Genomic DNA, 18,087 nt, shown 5'->3' on the forward strand with positions numbered 1-18,087 from the left:
ATATGTTTGAAAACGGTGAGCGAGAAGCAGCCAGGTATAGGAGAAGGAGCAAAGCAGCTCGACCGAGAGGGAAAAAAAATCAAGAAAATATAAAGTTAATTGTTATTTTGATTATAATAATAAAAACCTCTCTAATCAAGATAAGCGTAAGTATAGTTCAACTCTGACATAAGACTTATACTGTCTAGTCAATGAAGTTTGCAAAATGGGAAGAATAAAAAAAAGAAAGCATTTCAACATTGTAATTAAGATATCTAACATTGAAAATTATTACTAGAAGTGAAATCTTACTTAAAAGAGAACGATATCAAATTTTGGTAGTTTCAAAAGTGTTAAATTGCAAATTTCATCCTATGATTTTGAGACAATTAGGAGTTTATAGTCCTTATATTTTTAAAAGATAAAATTTAGTCCTTATGATTTGATAAAACTTCATAAGTAGTCTATATGGTTTGATGAAATCTTCTTAAACAGTTTCTATGGTACAATTAAGTTTTTATCAAATCATAGAATCTAATTGTTAGTAAAACTACTGAAAATACTTTTAAGCATAGTAAAATGTCACAGTCTATCAGTGATAGATTTCGACAGACTTCTATCACTCAAGTCTATCGTGATTTATTGCTTAGTGATGGAAGTTTATCGCTATCTATCACTAATACACAGTGATTGTTTTTTCAAAATAGCCCCATATACATACATACATACATATATATATATATATATATATATATAGATATATATATATATATCTATATATATATATATATACATACATACATACATACATACATACATATATATATATATACATACATACATACATATATATATATATATACATATATATACATATATATATATATATATATATATATATATATATATATATATATATATTCCCTTGGTTTTGTAATAGTCTATTAAAAAAACTAAAAGAAGAAAAGTACAAAGCTACAACTTGCTTGTTTTTTTTTCTAAGAAATTGCATAGTGATATCATCAATATAATTAACTAAAGAAATATTGACCTAGAAAATACCAAGTTTTTTGAGGCCATTTCTTCTTAGGTATCTTTACATGGGTTTACACACGCATATATATATATAAACAAAAGGGTGTTGGATCTGTGCAAAAACTTGAAGATCTTAACAAAATTTGTGGGAAAGGAATAATGGCTTCAAAGGGTTCAAGAATTGCTTCTCTAATATTGAGAATTTTAACCTTCATTTTGATCTTTGTTGCTCTCTTAATCATTGCTACCAACTCTAAAACTGTTCTCGAAGGGACTGTTAATGAAACAAAAATTGAGTTCAAAGATGTTAATTCCTATCGGTAAGTCTTTTTTGTTTTTTTTTCCTTGTTTAATTATCATTTTTGTGATATAATTATATATTCGTTTATAATTAATGTGTATTTGATTTTAAATGGTCAGTTATTTGGTAGCTGTGGCTGTTATAGGAGGAGCTTTGAGTCTTCTTCAAATTGCTTTCACCATTTACCATCTCGTTACCAAAGGGGATGGAACTCCACTTTTCGATTTGTTCAGTGATAAGGTGAGACCATTTTCCATAAACTATATGTTTCTTTTTGTTTGCGGTGTTTTTCCGATAATTTAGGCCCGTTTTATAACCATTTCGAGTTTTGTTTGGTAGTTTTTTAAGATTAAGTCTATTTCTTTCCATTTTCTTCCCATGGTTTCTATTGATCTTAAGTATGAAATGAAACCGATCGTTTCCTGATTTAAAAATATTGAACCTCGTCTCAAACATCATTTGTCAGGACTATTCGGACTAAGTTCCTTGGCTTGGACAGGACATTTAGTCCATGTTGTTATTCCTACAGCCAGGGGAGAGAGAGCTGTATTCTTAGCCAAATTCCAAAAACAAAAATAAGTTTTTAAAAACAATTTTTTTTTTTTTTATTTTCAAAATGTCTTGGGTTAAAAATTACGAATAGTAAAAGTAGATACCAAAGCAAGAAATTTAGATACAAAAAAAATAATAATGGACTTAATTTCCAAAAACTAAAAATAAAAAATAAAATGATTACCAAATAGGTTCGGCGACATCGATTTATAGAATGAATCAAGGGTTGTTTTCAAATATAAATATAAAGAAATGTCATTGTCTAGTAGTGATGGACAATGATGGATATTGGTAGACATCTATCTTCAAATCTGTCATATACTTTATCAATGTCTATCAATAATAGACAACAACATTTTACTTCAGCAGCTTTTCATTTATAACAATCATCTGTGAATTAATGTGTTTCGATTATATTGTAAGAAAATCAATGAAACATAAAATAATAACGTTTTAATTTCTTTTTGACAAAGCGTAAAATTTATACCAACATTTGTAAATCTTTTTTCCATCGATATTTTTTTTTGTAAAATTGAGACTTCTCGATATTTTCATCTACATCAATATTTTTCACTTTGGTGGAGATTTTAAATTTCTTTCATCAACCTTTACTATTAATGTATTAAAAATTTTCTACTAGTTATTGTTCAATATCTTATATTGAAAAATACAATGAGACGTCACAATCTTTATTAGGTTAATTACTTATCTCATTGTGAATTAATTTTGATTTTTTTTGGGTTATTCTATGCAGTTGTTATCGTACCTTCTATTATCGGGCGCGTCGGCGGGATTAGGCGCGGGGATCGATATGAGAGTAAATTTTAAAGAGCTGGTTGGCAATTTTTTCAACTCATTTTTTGACAAGGGTAGTGCTGCAGCTGCTATTCTTCTTCTTGCATTTATTTGCGCTGCCATTGTTTCAATTCTCTCTTCTTTGGCTCTCATCAGAAAGCCTTAATTAATAGTTTCTTCTAATTTCAAAACCTCTCTGTTTATTTAGTTTGTGTTTAAAATCTTTTATTGTTGGAGTGCTTCTTTTTATTATTGACTTATGTATTTATGTATCCTCCTCTTTAATTAATATTTTATTTTAATTTCTACCACTCAAATTTTAGTTCTTTAATGTCTCTTTAATTAATGCTATATATGCGCTTTTTGTTTCAATATTTATTATAATGATTTAATGAACATCTAACATAACCAATCAAATTTAGCCCACCGTTCAATCAATTATTATATTGAATTCCTGTATTAAATTATGAATCCACTTTTCCATCATTATCATGTATATTTAATTTTTTTTTTGTTATTTTTAAATATAAAAAAATATATCAAAATATTTAGAAAATATGATAAAATTTTAGAATTATCAATGAGAGATGTTGATAAACTTCTATCAGTATCTATATCTATCATTATGATTCTAAAATTTTATTATATTTTTATAAATATTTTTAACAATTTTATTATTTAAAATAATTTTTCTATTTTTCAAGATATATGTAGGTTATTAGTTGTAGTCAAGTCAATAAAGTAAATAATAAAGAAGTTGCTGTAATTACATTTACAGCCAATTTGTTTGAAGACTCAAAAGTCAAGGTAAATCATTTCCCAAGGAAAAAAAAACAACAGTATCAAAGTTGCATTATTCCATTTGAGCAATGGAAGAAGTCACCAACGTTTAAAATGTCAACAAACGAAAAATATCGAGATTTTAATTTTGTAAAAATTTTGAAAAAATATTGATTTCGATAGATATTTTTAAAATGGTTATAAAATAAAAAATTCAAAAAAAGAATTTAGTTAGTAAATAAACATTTAATGATTTTCAAACAAGTTAATATATATATTATTTATACTATATTTATATTAGTGGTTGTTCGATAAGTTTTCCAGAAAAATTTAATTCGTTGAATTCAAACTTTGTATTTGTATTAATTTGTGGTATGTAAAGGTATAATATCTAATATATATTTTTTTTAATTTTTTCTCAAACGTTACAATAAGTTTAAGTCTTTCAAATCTTCTTACAAGTTTAGTTCTGAAGTCTTCAAAAGCTTTGAGTCTTAGTCTTCCAAGTCTTTGGTCTTTAGATCTTTAGGGTTTAGGAGCTTTAGTCTTCAAAGCTTAAGAACTTGAGAGCTTTGGTCTTTCGAGCTCGAGAACCTTGGAACTTCAGTCATTTGGAGAAAGAACTTGGGAGGTTCAGACTTTGGAAATTGAGAACTTAGGAGTTTAAGACTTCAATTCTGCAGAACTTCAATCTTCAGAGCTTCCAATCTTTTTGTGTTTTGTGAGTTTTTTTTAACGATAAAATGAAAATATCGATTCACTCGTCATATCGATATCGAATCCATGGAAGCGTAGATGAAAATATCGATATTTCGACAGAAATTTAATACTTCGAATAATTAATTTCTTTTTTCTTTTAAAAGAAAATAAAGAAAAAAAAATTAAATTGAAAATTGAAAATTTTAATCCATTGTAGCTTATATCTTCTTCATATCCCTTCATCATCCCCCTCGAAGAGGCGAAGTAAAGAAATTTTCATATACAAAAACAAGATTTTAATTTACATTAATATAACCTTTTTGTATATTTATTATCTTTTATTCTACAAATTTAACATGTTATATAACTTCTTTAATCTAATTCAAACTTTCTTTTTTTCTCCGCCTATGATTTCTTCAATGTTTTTATTTCACACAAAAAATAGAAACTAACGACCATGATAACAATTAGGGGAAAATATCGTAATTAATTTTCATTGGATCTCTAAACTTCAAAATGTTATATTTTTAGTCTTTAAATTTAAATTTTGATTTTAATTTAATTCATAGGTTTCGGAATATGACAATTTTACCCTCAAATTTTGAATTTTGTTTCTATTTCATTCTTAAATTTCAAGATTTACATTTTTAACCTCATATTTCATTAAACATTCATTTTCAGTCTTTAACGTTAATGTCTATCCATTTTTTTAAAATAAATATAATTAATAAAGTTTCACTATTTTTTATAAATTAATTTTATTTAAAATTTAACTTCGTAGTTATTTTAAATTGCTTGATAGATATTAACACCAAAAACTAAAAAAAAATGAGCATTTAGTGAAAAGTCAATGTTTAAAGTTTTAATCTTGAAATCTAGTGACCAAATTAAAATAAAATTCAAACCTCCTCAAGGGTAAAATTGTAACATCAAACTCGAAAATTAAGAACTAGGATCACATTTATCTTCATGAAAATGCTATAAATCAATAGTAATATTAAAAGTGGACCCCATTTGATTGTCTTTGATGTTGTTTACTTGTGTTCTGCACTCGTATTGACATATGAGGCTCATTCTCAATTTTATAATTAAAAAACGCAAATTCAATGACGAGTGGACGATGCTCAATCTAACTGTGTCTGGAAATTACATCGTATCGTTACCATTATTGTTCCGATTACTATTATCATTACTATTCCAAATGAAAAATTAAGAATTTTGACACATTTACCATTACTGTTACCATTTTCACCCTCAGAGATAAAGATAAATGTAAAGGCAACGGTAACGGTAACAATAAATGTGAAAAAATTCATAATTCGAAGTAAACGTGATAAAAAAAAAAAAAACAATCCAATTACATTTGCGATTTAGGGTCATAAAAATTGATCAACTAGTGAAATTTCATTACAATAACACCAATTTTTATTATGATTTGATAAACATGGCTAAACGTATAATATTTTAAAATTGAGTGGCTAAATAAAACCAAACATAAAAAAGAAACTAGGGATGGAATAGATATTTTTGTGTTAAAATTAAAGACGTGGGAATCTTGTTAATGGGAAGAGAAAAATCACAACTACAAGTAGCCAACTTGCTCTTTAATTTTTGGTCAAACTTTATAATATGAACAATGTGTGATGAGCATCAATTGGCACCATTATTAGATTTTGAAGCCTCTTTGTTTGAATATTCAAACTTCTATTCTTCTACGACACTCCCAATTTTCCAATTCATTCCCATTCATATTGTTCGTCGGAGCTAAAACCAAATTAAGTTGGGCATAAATATAATCATCTTTATACAAATTAAATGAAACCCCAAAAATAAAAAATAAAAAGTCTACTTTCTTTTGGGGCTATAAAAGCTCAACAAAATTTGAGATTATGAAATAAATGATATTATATTCATTGTCAATTTTATATATATATTAAAAAAATATATATGGAAGCAAAAATGGGTTCAAAAATTGCTTCTTTGGTGCTTAGAGTCGTAACTTTTGTTTTCCTCTTAATTTCCATCATAGTTTTGGCTACCAATTCCAAAACCATAAGAGATGCAAAGTTTCATTTTCATAATGTCAATTCCTATAGGTATTTTTTTTAATTTATATGATATCTATATTGATAGATATTGATAAAAGTCTATATTTTTATAAATATTTGATTTATTTTTCTATATTTAAAAACAACTCTTTTATTTATTTGTATTGAGTTTCATAATCATTATGTACTTTTTAAAATTTTGATCATAGGTATGCAATTACAACCATCATAATTGGAGGAGCATTCAATCTCTTGCAAATTGCCTTAGCTCTTTATCGTCTTGTAACCAAAACCGATGGCAATCTTTTATTCGACTTCTATGGTGATAAGGTATTATAATTAATTTTATATATCTCTTAAATATATGTTTTAATCTCTTATTTTTAAAACCAAAACCAGAAAACAAATTTTGTTATTCTTAAACATTTCAAAAGTAGAGATGTCAATTCTTTTCTCGAGTGGAGAATTCTTGTTGGAGTAACAAGTTTATACTAGATAATAATAAAGGCGGAATAAACTTAGTTATATTTCAAACTCTGACCTCACAGATTAGAGCTAAATAGATAGTCGATCATAGAATTACAAATAATAAATAGAGAGAAAAAAAATAAGACAATCCAAAATTTAAGACTACTTTGATACAATTGAAGGTTTTACTAGAATAGTCGGTGAGAAGATTACAAAAATTTACAACGCTCAAGAATGCTTATTTTAACAATTCAAGTAACAAAATAAAACTCACGAAATGGTCTCTAAGTTTTCTCTTTTCTAAGGGGAAAAACTTGGGTGGAACCGGAGTTCCACCCATCTATCGTGCAACTTTTCTGTAACCAATTAAAAATTGTCTTGTGACAATATATTTTTTAAAAATAAAAAAATAAAAAATTATTTTTTTAATACATAGAGGAAAGGGAGCATAAGACTAGATATAGTCTAGGTTGTACCTAAGTATTATTTACTCGCACATTAACCAAGGAAAACATTTGGTTATGAGTTAATTTACATAATTATCCAGCCACAGATATTGATTATAGTCCGAACTTTTATTAACACACTAAACATACTATAAGGTTAAGCTTATCCAAGAACCAAATTATTATTAAAATGGAAAATATATATTTATATGGATGGTAAATGATTTAATAATATATAATTGGAAGTTTCAAGTTATTGAAGAATTATTATTGGGTGTTAGGTATTATCATACGTATTGCTGTCGGGAGCGGCGGCGGCGCTGGGTTCTGGCATAGATTTGAAGGCAAATTTGGAGGTGTTGGCATCGTTTTTCGACCATGGCAACGCCGGTGCGGCTCTTCTTCTTCTGGCTTTTTTCTGTAGTGCTGTTGTTTCTGTTCTTTCTTCTTTGGCCCTTTCCAACAAAGCCAATTAGTTTTTTCTTCTTCTTTTTCTTTTTCTTTTTTTTTTTTTTTTTTTTTTTTTGTAATGAAATTATTTGGTTGGTGTCGAGTGATATGATATGAATTGTAATGTAGAATTAGGAGTTTGGAATTTTTGAATTTTTTTTTTTTTTGTTCTCTTTTGGGTCCTTTGGTGAGTTAACTTTTATTTTTTAATCATTGTGTATCTATTTCAACGTAGTAAATTTTGGCAAGAACATACATTTATATTTCCATGTGGGTCATATATAATTCTAATAAAGTAAAAAAAGAATAAAAATGGAAGAAGGAAGAAGGAAAGAAAAGGGGAAAACACATTTTTTGGTATTTAGGTTTTAGGTCTAATTTCTATGTAGTTCTTAGGTTTCAAACATTTATTTCGAGTTTTGAGTTTGGTTTCAATTTAGTTTTTAAGCTTCAAAATATTACAATTTCAACTTTAAGATTTGAATTTTCTTTCAATTTGGTAGTTTCTAGATTCCAAAATTTACACTTTTTACTTTTGATTTTTCACTAAATAATCACCTTTCGTCTTTAGTAGCAACATCTAATAGTTACGGATTGCTTTTAAATATAGAAAAATGAATTAATTTATTTACAAATATAGTAAAATGTCACTGTCCATTACGAATAAATATTTTCAATAGTTTTACTATTTAAAAAACTACCCATTAATTAATTTAAAATAATTGTAAATTAATTAAGTTTCACTATATATTTTTCATCATTATTAAAATTAAAATTAAAATTAAAAATTCAACTATTTAGATTAATTAATAGCCATTAATTTCAAAGATTAGAAATGAGTATTCAGTGAAAAATTGATGTCAAAATTGTAAATCTTAAAATTTAGATATAAAAAATTTTGAACCTTTTATGGATGAAATAAAAACTAAATTTATTGGAATTTTTCATTTTTTTTTTTTTAAAAAAAAACATAATGTTGGTGGGTGTAATAATTTGTGATGTAGTTTATTCCCAAAATGGGCAGTGCTGCATTTAATATGGGCCTTCCGACCACCGAACGTAAGAGCTCACCAAATGAGGTCCCAAATTACATACCTTTAAAATTTGAAGTCCACAAAAAATTATGATCAAATGACAAATTAGAATTTAGCTGATAAAACGTCACAAATAGTTCCATGGTTTGATAAAATTTTCATAAATAATCGTCCCTATTATAAGGACTAGTTATGAAAGTTTTATCAAATCATCGAAACTCAATTCTAATTTTCTTCAAAATTATGGAGGCTAAATTTACAATCTAATCAAAACTATTCTGCTTGTAACTTGAAACGAGAAACAAATATTTACCGTGAATGTTTGTCTATAAACGAAATACGGTGTCCATCTCTTTTATATATATACATACGTACGTACGTACATACATACAAACGTATAGTGTAATTCTATTTTCACTTTATAGAGATCAAGATGAAATTTTTTTAATTTATGTTTTTTTTTCTAATTTTTTAGTTAGACTTTTCATATTTCTGAAAGAAACATTCAAATTGTTAGCCAAGTTCATAAAATAAAAACAAATTTATTTGAAAACTAACTTTTATAATTTTTAAAACTTGATTTCATTTTTGAAAAATTTAATAGAAAGTGATAACAAAACATATAAATTTATGGGTAGAAATAGTTATTGGTGTGTTAGGGTCGAATTCCTCTTTCACCATCAAATAAAATGTGCATAGGCCGTTCTCCAAAATTTCATCAATTTGAGTAACAACTATCTAATATCAATTGTTATAAATTAATATATCTTTATCTTATAAACCTAACTTATTATATTTTTTTTTTTTGTTCAACTATCGTTGAATTAAATTAATTTGGTAACACAGGTAGAATATTGAAGTTAAAAGAAAAAGGAAAAAAGCTACAACATTGTCACGTCAGGACTTTAAATCTTTCTTCCAAGTTGGTCCTAAGTCGATGAAGCTCTCTGATATAGTTGTGTATTCTGTCTATAATAAGTAGAAGAAATAGCGAGAATCCTGTTGCCAAGCAATCTTCGATCAGAATTTTTTAAACAGGCTCACATCTATTTTTTTTTAATAAATAATTAAATCTTTTTATATAATAATTCCATTTCTCACTTTTTTTTCTGGCATCCTTTCACATTTTATCTTTCGAAAAATAAGTTTAATGTTTTATTTAATTGTACTTTGAGAAAATGTATAATTATAAATGAAAAATTTATTACTTCATTTTATCTTTTTATTACTTTTAAATCATATGTCCAACATTTATAATTTCAAATCAATAAGAATAATATTGGTTCAATCAATATTTTCACTAGAAAATTATTTTTATAAAAGTTGTTTAACTCGTCTAATAATTTTGTTAGTTAATATGCCCAGAAATCCAATATTTTAGGCGAAACTCTCAATTTAGTCATCAAACCGTTAGATTCTCAAATTTATTTAATAAAGAAAAAAAAATTTGGTGCTCCTGACCTGCACCTAGCAGTGGTACAGCTCAAGTAAATATTCAATAAAATTTTGAAATGTGGCAAATTATTATTTAAAAAAAAAAATGAATTGTTTTTTTATTACTGTGTAAAAAAAGGAATGCATGTGATTAGGTTTGTATCTAATTAATTTTAAACTTTTAATTTTTTTTACGCTTTTAAATCCTCATAGATATATAATTAATAACAATGATTAGGGGTAATTTAAGCTTCACCTAATCTCATAATCTCTATTTTATATAAAGATTATTTTTATCAATTTTTATAAAGTGACAATTTTTTATTAAATGATAGAGATAGGTGCAACTAAATAGAAAAATTGTAAAAACTAACATGTTTAAGTTTTTACCTAACAAAACTAATATAGTTTTTGAAAACTCATAAAAATAGTTTTTCTCGACCCATCTTGAGTGAGATCCACTACAAGATTTTCATTCGATTATTTTGGGTCTTCTCCCTACTTCTGGCTATCGAGATTTGCTAATTTTTTTTTTGTATGTAATCTTCCCAACTCTTATATTATTTTCAAATTTTCTTCAAATTCGATTATGTTTACTAAATATTATATCAAATTATTAATAATTTTTCACATTTTTAACCTAATTCATGTTTCACAATTATATGAATTTCAAAAATTCTAAATAGATTTTTCAATTATCAAAATAGATTTTTAAAAATTGATTCAACCTTTTTAAATCTTGCAAAATATCAATTTTTTCGAAAAATTGGATGACACTTGGGATATATATAGAATCTACTAGCGAGATATACCAATAAAGCCCCAAACAATCCAAATCTCGTGGTCCATTTTGCTTGAAATTGACAAAAGAAAAATTATTTTTACTAATTTTAAAAAAAGATACTAATTTTGTATGATAAAAATTTAAACGACAATTTGCTAGCTAAATATTTTCGTACAATTAAAAGCTCACCGATCATGTAGACTTCCAGAAGGCGCTGCGCCATGAGAATCTCGTCAGTCTTGCTGTGGAGGCCAGTCTCCGCCGTTCGCCGGCGGATTTCCGCCGCGTTGTAGAGAGCTGAGGCGAAGACGACGAGCATGGTGGCGGCGACGGATTTCACCACCAAAGGGCCTCTCCCCTGCTTCAATCTGTCCAATCCCTTCACTATCAGATTTCTGAATGGAGTTCTGAACAGCAGAGCCAAAATCAAGGCCATTTCGCTCAATACAAGCTTCAAAACAACTTGAATCATCTCGATTTTCCTTTAATTTCTCTCTAATGCCTTCGATTTCACCGGATTTTGGATTCCATTTTATATTAGGGCTTCCAGTTTTGATCCCAGCCTTTTGGTTCCGGTTTGGTTTAAGAATTTGGTACTTTTACCATTCTCTAGGTCGACTCATCGCATCGCATCACAGATTCCCTTTCCATTGTTTAATCGACATGTCGTTTCCAAAATTTACTTCTTATTATATATTGGGTCAAATGTCAATTTTTAATACACCTAAACTTGGGTGAATTAGAAAACAATGCACTTTTTGAAAAAAATTAGTGAAACTATTTAAGAAATATGGTATTTCTTTCGTCTTTAAAAACGTATTTACATTGAAACTTGTGTCTTCATAAAAAATATACATATAACAGAAGTTGGTTGGTACAATTTTATTTGTATATTTATATATTAATGTAGGAACCTCAATAACTTTTTTGCCTGATTGGAACAATGGTGGTGAGTTAAAACTAAAGATGTCCACATGGCAGGACAGATACGGAGATGACCCCATCTCCGCTTTCCATTTCCTTTCTCATCGTCGTGAAATTTTCGAGATCAAGGTTCGTGGGATCAGATTCTCCGTGGAAAATTTTTTTCCACTAATTTCTTTAAAAAAAACGATTAGTTTAAATGAAAGGGAAAATTTTGATAAAATAATTAATTCTATCACTAAATTATTTATTAGGATTAGTTTTACTTAATAATTTGAATTTAAAGATAAATTACTCAAATTTTGACATAAAAAACTAATCAACTTTTGTATTAAAAAAAATAAAATTAAATCAAATTATTCACATATATAATCTAAATTTAAATATTTAATCTAAACATATTCATTATATTGACCAAATAAACAATCAAACTTGAAATTTAAATGTAATATTTATATAATTATAGTAATAACATAACATTTAATTATTTTATTCGATAAATAGAAGCTGAAACGGGTCGGGGTCGGGGGTGTTACTCGTCCCTATTTAGCTCATAGAGAGTTTTTTTTCCCACTCCTTTCTCCATTCCCCGCCTAATCAGGAATTCCCGTCCCATGGGGAATTGAACATCTCTAGTTAAACATCACACACTCCACCTCGGTTCTAATCTCACACAATGCATTTTTTTCATTCTCTTTTATTTATGGAATTTTTAATCTTAAATATTAATAATCCTATAAGTTTGCAAGAAAAAATATAATTAATTCATCATTTTCATTTAATATTATAGTAACTAAAATCATATTTTTAGTAGTAGTTAAAATTTAATTAACATTTTAAATAAAATTCAAAAAGTATTTAATTTTCTCATGCTTAAAAATATTTTCTCAATTTAAAGTGTATAAATTTTGAATTCTCCAACTCTAAAAGTAGTCGAACTGAAAAAATATAATTAATAGTTAAATTACAATTTAAATACTAAAATATCGATCATGTAAAGTGTAACAGGAAAAAAAAATATATATCATTCAAATAAACCAAAGTGTAATTGATATATCGTGTTTTATAAATAAAATCTCTCGATACCTTTAATAAATATAAAAACTAAAATGATTATTATCTTAATATTTAAATTATATTTTAACTATTTTTTTTATTAAATTAAAATTATATAGATACTTGATCCACTGATTATACATTTTTGTGATACCATTAGTGTTTAAAATAAAATTAAAACATGTTATTTATTATGAGTATTATAATAATAAATAGATATTCATTGCTTAGTGTCCCAAAGCCATATGTCACTCTTCATATTGTCTATATTTGGTGTCCATGTAAGTTTTCATCCTAGTTGCCACTTTGCCCATAAATAGTAACATCTAGTGGATCTTAAAATCACACATACATTGGTGAGAATTCCACTTCCACTAATTTTCATATTATTTAATTTTATAATTTTAATTATTTTATATTTTCTCTATATACGTGTTCCCTTATGCTCCTCAAATTCACAACACGTTATCAGCACGAATTTCTATCATTTTTCCCACTAAAGATATGGGTTCGAATATGGCACAGGAGTTGCAGGTATGTCGGTTTTTCCCTCCTCATAATTAATAAATTTAATGTTATTTTGCATATTCAATATCTATTAAATTTCTAACATAAGTATCATATTTTATGATAGTGCTGCCATGACAAATCTCATAAAATTAGAATTTGTCGCCTTTGATATTAACAAAAATAATTATTTGTCATGGATACTTGATGTCGAAATCCACCTGGATGCTATGAATCTCAGGGAAACTATTAAAGAGTCAGAACAAAGCAAAAGTTTTCGTTAACATCTCCATGAGTGATTGAAAATGGAGTATCTTACAATAAAAGATCCTGGTATCTTGTGGAAAAATCTCAAAGAGAGGTATGATCATCAAAAAATTTAAAAGAGAGTTATTCTTCCTAAAACTCGTTATGAGTGGATGTACTTGAGGCTACAATATTTCAAATCAATAAGTGATTACAACTCTACATTATTTTAAATCAGTTGAAAATTGTTATTATACGGAGAGAAAATTACTGATGTCGATATGTTAGAGAAGACATTTTCTACATTTCATGTCTCGAATATACTCTTGTAGTAGCAACATCAAGAGAAAGGTTTAAACAGTATTATGAATTAATTTCATGTCTTCTCGTGGCCGAACAAAATAATGAGTTATTGATGAAAAATCATGAATCTCGACCAACCAGAACGACATCATTCCCTGAAGTGAATATTGTGAATTTTAATAATAATCGTGGTCGAGGTCATGGTGGCGAATGAGGTCGTGACCGTGACAAAGGAAAAAATAATCATTATTTTCGTTGTGGTCATTTTAATCATTCAAATTTCAAAAGGACCATTCAAAATGATGATCACAAAAGAAAAACTCCACAAGATAAGAGTTCAAAAATTCTTGAAAACAAATGCTTCCGATGCAGAATGACTGAACATTGGTCACATACTTATTGTACGTCAAAACACTTAGTTGACCTCTATTAAGCCTCCCTGAAAGGAAAAAGAGAAAAATGCGGAAGTAAATTTTACATACCAAGATAATGACATATTTGACTCGTTCCATATGACAAATTTGGATGTGGCGGACTTTTTTGAATTTCTTGAAGAGAAGATTGGCGCAGTTGATGAAACATCAAGTATTTTTTTTTTTTTTTATTTTGAGAATATCTAGACTTAATGTTATTGTTTTCTTTTATCTATCTTCATTTTTTTTAACTTTTGAATATTTTAAGTGTTGTTTTTCTTATTTTAATTATTTTCTTTTAATGAAGAAACATAAATCATTTTCATATGTTGGATGTTTAATAAAAGAGCAAAGAAGATCTATGTCTGACAAACATTACAACTATACGCACAATACTTACAAATAAAAAAATTTTCCAAATTGACAATTCTGAAAACAAAAGTAAATATAATATTAGGTTCTGCAAACTTGATCGAAGGTTTTGGAAAAAAAAATATTATTTCGCCTAGAGGAACAAAATTTACAATTGCCAATGCATTGTTCTCTAGTCAATCAAAGAGAAATCTTCTAAGTTTTAAAGATATATACATTGTAATGGTTATCATATTGAGACTGATAGTAAGAATAATGTAGAATATCTATATATCATATATCCACTATCTCAAATGAAAAACATATCTTGGAAGAGTTCCTGCTTTATCTTATGGATTGTATTATACTCATATACGAGTAATTGAAACATATGCAATAATAAACCTGAAGTTCATGAATCCAGACATATTACAATTTGGCATGACTGATTGGGTCATCTAGGATCTATCATGATGAAGAGAATTATTGAGAATGGACACCCATTGAAGTACCAGAAAATTCTTCAATTTAGTGAATTATCATATGATGTTTAATCTCAAGGAAAATTGATAATTAGACCATCACCAGTGATCCGTTCTGTTCATGAATGAAATAATAATGCTTATGAGAATTAAACACTTTAGTTTTCTTTAGTGAAACCCAAGTGCAAATCTGACTAAAGTTCCTGGTGAGTCCAGGGTTGAACATAGGGATTACTCATAAGTATCCGATGAAACTAAAAATATGATCTTCGTGTGAGTTAGAAATGTTCAAAGGAATGATAGAATAAGTGAACTTAAACCTAAATATGCGATGGGGATTATGTCTAAAGTGAAGCAGTGTGAGTTGGATAGTAGTTATGCGATAGGAAGGTTGAGAAGAACTTTCACTAACATTTTTTAATCAATTGAATGAAATAATCAATCAAGCTATACACTCAATATTACATCCAACACTTCTCAATGTCTTTTGCCAAATTATCTTATCTCTAAGATGCATGTGATGGGTGTAATATGCAGAGAATGTACTTATTTCTAAGGAACATTTTCTCTCGTTTTATGAGGTCTTAATCTATATTCTCTCAAACTTAGACTAGCTTTACTTAGAACAATTTCTCAATTAATTCAAGCAACAAATATAAGCATGCATAAAACAAGTTGATCGCATGATTCCTCCAGTTATTTAGTCATGTTAGCTATAATCTTCCCAACCCATGAAGCGATTTAGCTATGCATGATAGAGGTGGAAATGATAGACAAGATGTATAATAAACATGTATTCATACTGAAATTCTGAATTTATCAATACACGAAATACAAAACATACATAAAAAAGAGAAAGGATATATTGCTCCAGCTTGTTTTACAGCTGCTTCCTTAGATAAGCGAACAAAATAATATCTTTCCCTAGAGTCCTAAGCTCTCACCGAGGAGTTTCTATGGAAGAATGATAGAGGTTTCAAGTAGAATTCCTTCTCAGGGTGTTCTTTTTGTCTCCCACAATATATCCCTTAGTATCATAAAATCGTCGAACTCATAATTCTAACTAACAACTAACAACTAACAACTCTTCTCTTCACTATTTTTCTCTTCTGTATGGCATCATGAATGAGTACTTATAGGCATTTACGATCACTGCTTTTCTTAAGCTCATGATTGCGTTGATGGGGCGCATTAAATTCCATATTTTGCAGCGTCGACTACAACGTGTCAGCGATGTTGAGGATGATGCCTTAAAGTCTCGTGTCCTGTAGTTTGTACGAACGCTTGTGATGTATATATGATATTTTCTTCACTACTTGACTTTGCACATTGGATGTTTTATTTGTTTCATCACAAACCAATAAACTAAAATCCCTGGTTGTCATTATGTAACTTAAGCATGTATGTGGTGACATACAAGTGGAGCATGCTTTAAGTGATAACCAAAATGGTCTGTAGTATATGGATATAGGAGGGAAACCTTATCCTGGTAATGCTACGGATGCGGCCCGCTTTGTAGAATAGTTAGAAGTGTTGTGACTTTCTACAGATGGTCCGATCCTAATCATTCGTGTCGGGATATGCGAGCGGGGGCATCCTATACAAAGAGTTTGTATAAAACCTAACCACGAAGTGTTAATGTCTCGTTATATAATGCCATTCATGACAAAGACTTCACTTCACTAGGATGACCATAGGTAACATGACCTCAATCCTGAGTGAGTTGGGAACTTCTGCCATTGAAGGCGGTCCTTTGATTTGCATGGGTGCGAGTGGCCAAGTCGCCGACTCAAACTTACCACTTTAGGGATTCGTCTGATTTGGGAGCTGGAAACTCAGCTACACAAGATGGAATTCACTCCTTCCATGAAGCAAGGGTAAATAGATAGATTGCTCCTTTAAGGGCTGATCCTGGGGCTTGAACGATGTGGCGCCACACACTTTCTCTAACGACCCGACCCCTTAAGACTTAAGTTAGGCCGTTACTAAATACATGTATGCATGGAACTCAAAATGACACTCGGTTATGGCGAAATAAATGCTAATTAAATAAGGTAAGTTCAAAATACTTTCATTAAATTCAAATACTAAATCAATAGTAGGGTACCTAAATCATTAAGGATAATAAATAAGTTTGAAAAACGATTCTTAAATGTAAGTTCTAAACATAAAACTAAAATTTAAGAGAAACATGAAAAGAACTCTAAATCTCATGATGCGGAAGTGTAAAACCTAGTCCCAGTGGCTCGATCACGAATTCCACTTGTCCATCGCCGGTGCGTCTCTACCCTTACCTGAAACAACAATATGAGAAAAAATGAGTATAAAATACTCAGTAAGTAACCTCACTACTAGGGTCAGGCTGGGCATCTATGTCCTCTAGATACCCACCTCTGGTGAAACATATAAACTACTCTAGTCCTCATGGGACACATACACACATGAAACAAGAAGGAGACTGAGTCCTATCCTACTGTAGTTAAGTATGTCCACTATCTTTGGTGAATCCCGAAGGAGACACAAACTGGTGAATCCCGAAGGAAACACAAACTGGTGAATCTCGAAGGAAACACAAGCTGATGAATCCCGAAGGAAACACAAAATCTAATGGGCATCTAACTAATCAGTAAGGATATTTACACAGTCTCAACATCATAATCATCACTGTATGAATCTATGACATACATATAAACCTCAACATCATGGCTCTATAACATACACATATACCTCAACATCATGGTTCTACAACATACATGTATACCTCAACATCATCAAATCAAATACAACCATGGAAGCCACATCTCATACTAACATTCAAGTGTCTATGTGCATAAATAAATAATTCGGATTTCGTAACAGAATATACTTTGATCATGCTATACTATCAATCTATCATGCTGTCATTCTGTCATACATTCATTTATCATGCTAGCATACATCTAATGCCTGGCCCATGAGCAGTTCCAGTAGTAAGATTACTTACCTCAAAACCAAATCTAA

The 18,087-nt window shown here is 28.6% G+C and overlaps 3 protein-coding genes across 3 annotated transcripts; 2 read left to right on the forward strand and 1 right to left on the reverse strand.

The window, feature by feature from the left end:
• Nucleotides 1-901: 901 nt before the first annotated feature.
• Nucleotides 902-2,979, forward strand: LOC120069871 (CASP-like protein 4D1). Its single transcript, XM_039021686.2, has 3 exons — nt 902-1,334; nt 1,435-1,555; nt 2,622-2,979. Exons 1-3 carry the CDS (start codon nt 1,174-1,176, stop codon nt 2,826-2,828), a joined length of 489 nt encoding a protein of 162 aa, XP_038877614.1. The 5' UTR covers nt 902-1,173; the 3' UTR covers nt 2,829-2,979.
• A 2,939-nt stretch (nt 2,980-5,918) lies between these two features.
• Nucleotides 5,919-7,820, forward strand: LOC120069872 (CASP-like protein 4D1). The gene is made up of 3 exons (XM_039021687.2): nt 5,919-6,237; nt 6,399-6,519; nt 7,385-7,820. The coding sequence occupies exons 1-3, from the start codon at nt 6,089-6,091 to the stop codon at nt 7,577-7,579; spliced, it is 465 nt and encodes a 154-aa protein (XP_038877615.2). The 5' UTR covers nt 5,919-6,088; the 3' UTR covers nt 7,580-7,820.
• A 1,489-nt stretch (nt 7,821-9,309) lies between these two features.
• LOC150035458 (B-cell receptor-associated protein 31-like protein) lies at nt 9,310-11,614 on the reverse strand. The gene is made up of 2 exons (XM_090314462.1): nt 10,995-11,614; nt 9,310-9,586 (listed from the first exon to the last, which is right to left on the reverse strand). The coding sequence occupies exons 1-2, from the start codon at nt 11,275-11,277 to the stop codon at nt 9,480-9,482; spliced, it is 390 nt and encodes a 129-aa protein (XP_090170588.1). The 5' UTR covers nt 11,278-11,614; the 3' UTR covers nt 9,310-9,479.
• Between the last annotated feature and the right edge of the window lie 6,473 nt (nt 11,615-18,087).

The sequence above is a fragment of the Benincasa hispida genome, chromosome 6, assembly GCF_027475165.1.
Source record: "Benincasa hispida cultivar pf3 chromosome 6, pf3_genome.v1.1, whole genome shotgun sequence".
Lineage (NCBI taxonomy): Eukaryota > Viridiplantae > Streptophyta > Magnoliopsida > Cucurbitales > Cucurbitaceae > Benincasa > Benincasa hispida.

What these genes read in the sequence shown, in the direction of transcription:
- LOC120069871 (XM_039021686.2), top strand. Translation starts at nt 1,174, where the DNA reads ATGGCTTCAAAGGGTTCAAGAATTGCTTCTCTAATATTGAGAATTTTA. An exon ending in AAAGATGTTAATTCCTATCG is followed by an intron (nt 1,335 to 1,434) that starts GTAAGTCTTTTT and finishes TTAAATGGTCAG; the next exon opens with TTATTTGGTAGCTGTGGCTG. An exon ending in TCGATTTGTTCAGTGATAAG is followed by an intron (nt 1,556 to 2,621) that starts GTGAGACCATTT and finishes TATTCTATGCAG; the next exon opens with TTGTTATCGTACCTTCTATT.
- LOC120069872 (XM_039021687.2), top strand. Translation starts at nt 6,089, where the DNA reads ATGGAAGCAAAAATGGGTTCAAAAATTGCTTCTTTGGTGCTTAGAGTC. An exon ending in CATAATGTCAATTCCTATAG is followed by an intron (nt 6,238 to 6,398) that starts GTATTTTTTTTA and finishes TTTTGATCATAG; the next exon opens with GTATGCAATTACAACCATCA. An exon ending in TCGACTTCTATGGTGATAAG is followed by an intron (nt 6,520 to 7,384) that starts GTATTATAATTA and finishes ATTGGGTGTTAG; the next exon opens with GTATTATCATACGTATTGCT.
- LOC150035458 (XM_090314462.1), bottom strand. Translation starts at nt 11,277, where the DNA reads ATGATTCAAGTTGTTTTGAAGCTTGTATTGAGCGAAATGGCCTTGATT. An exon ending in TCTGGAAGTCTACATGATCG is followed by an intron (nt 9,587 to 10,994) that starts GTGAGCTTTTAA and finishes GCTTGGCAACAG; the next exon opens with GATTCTCGCTATTTCTTCTA.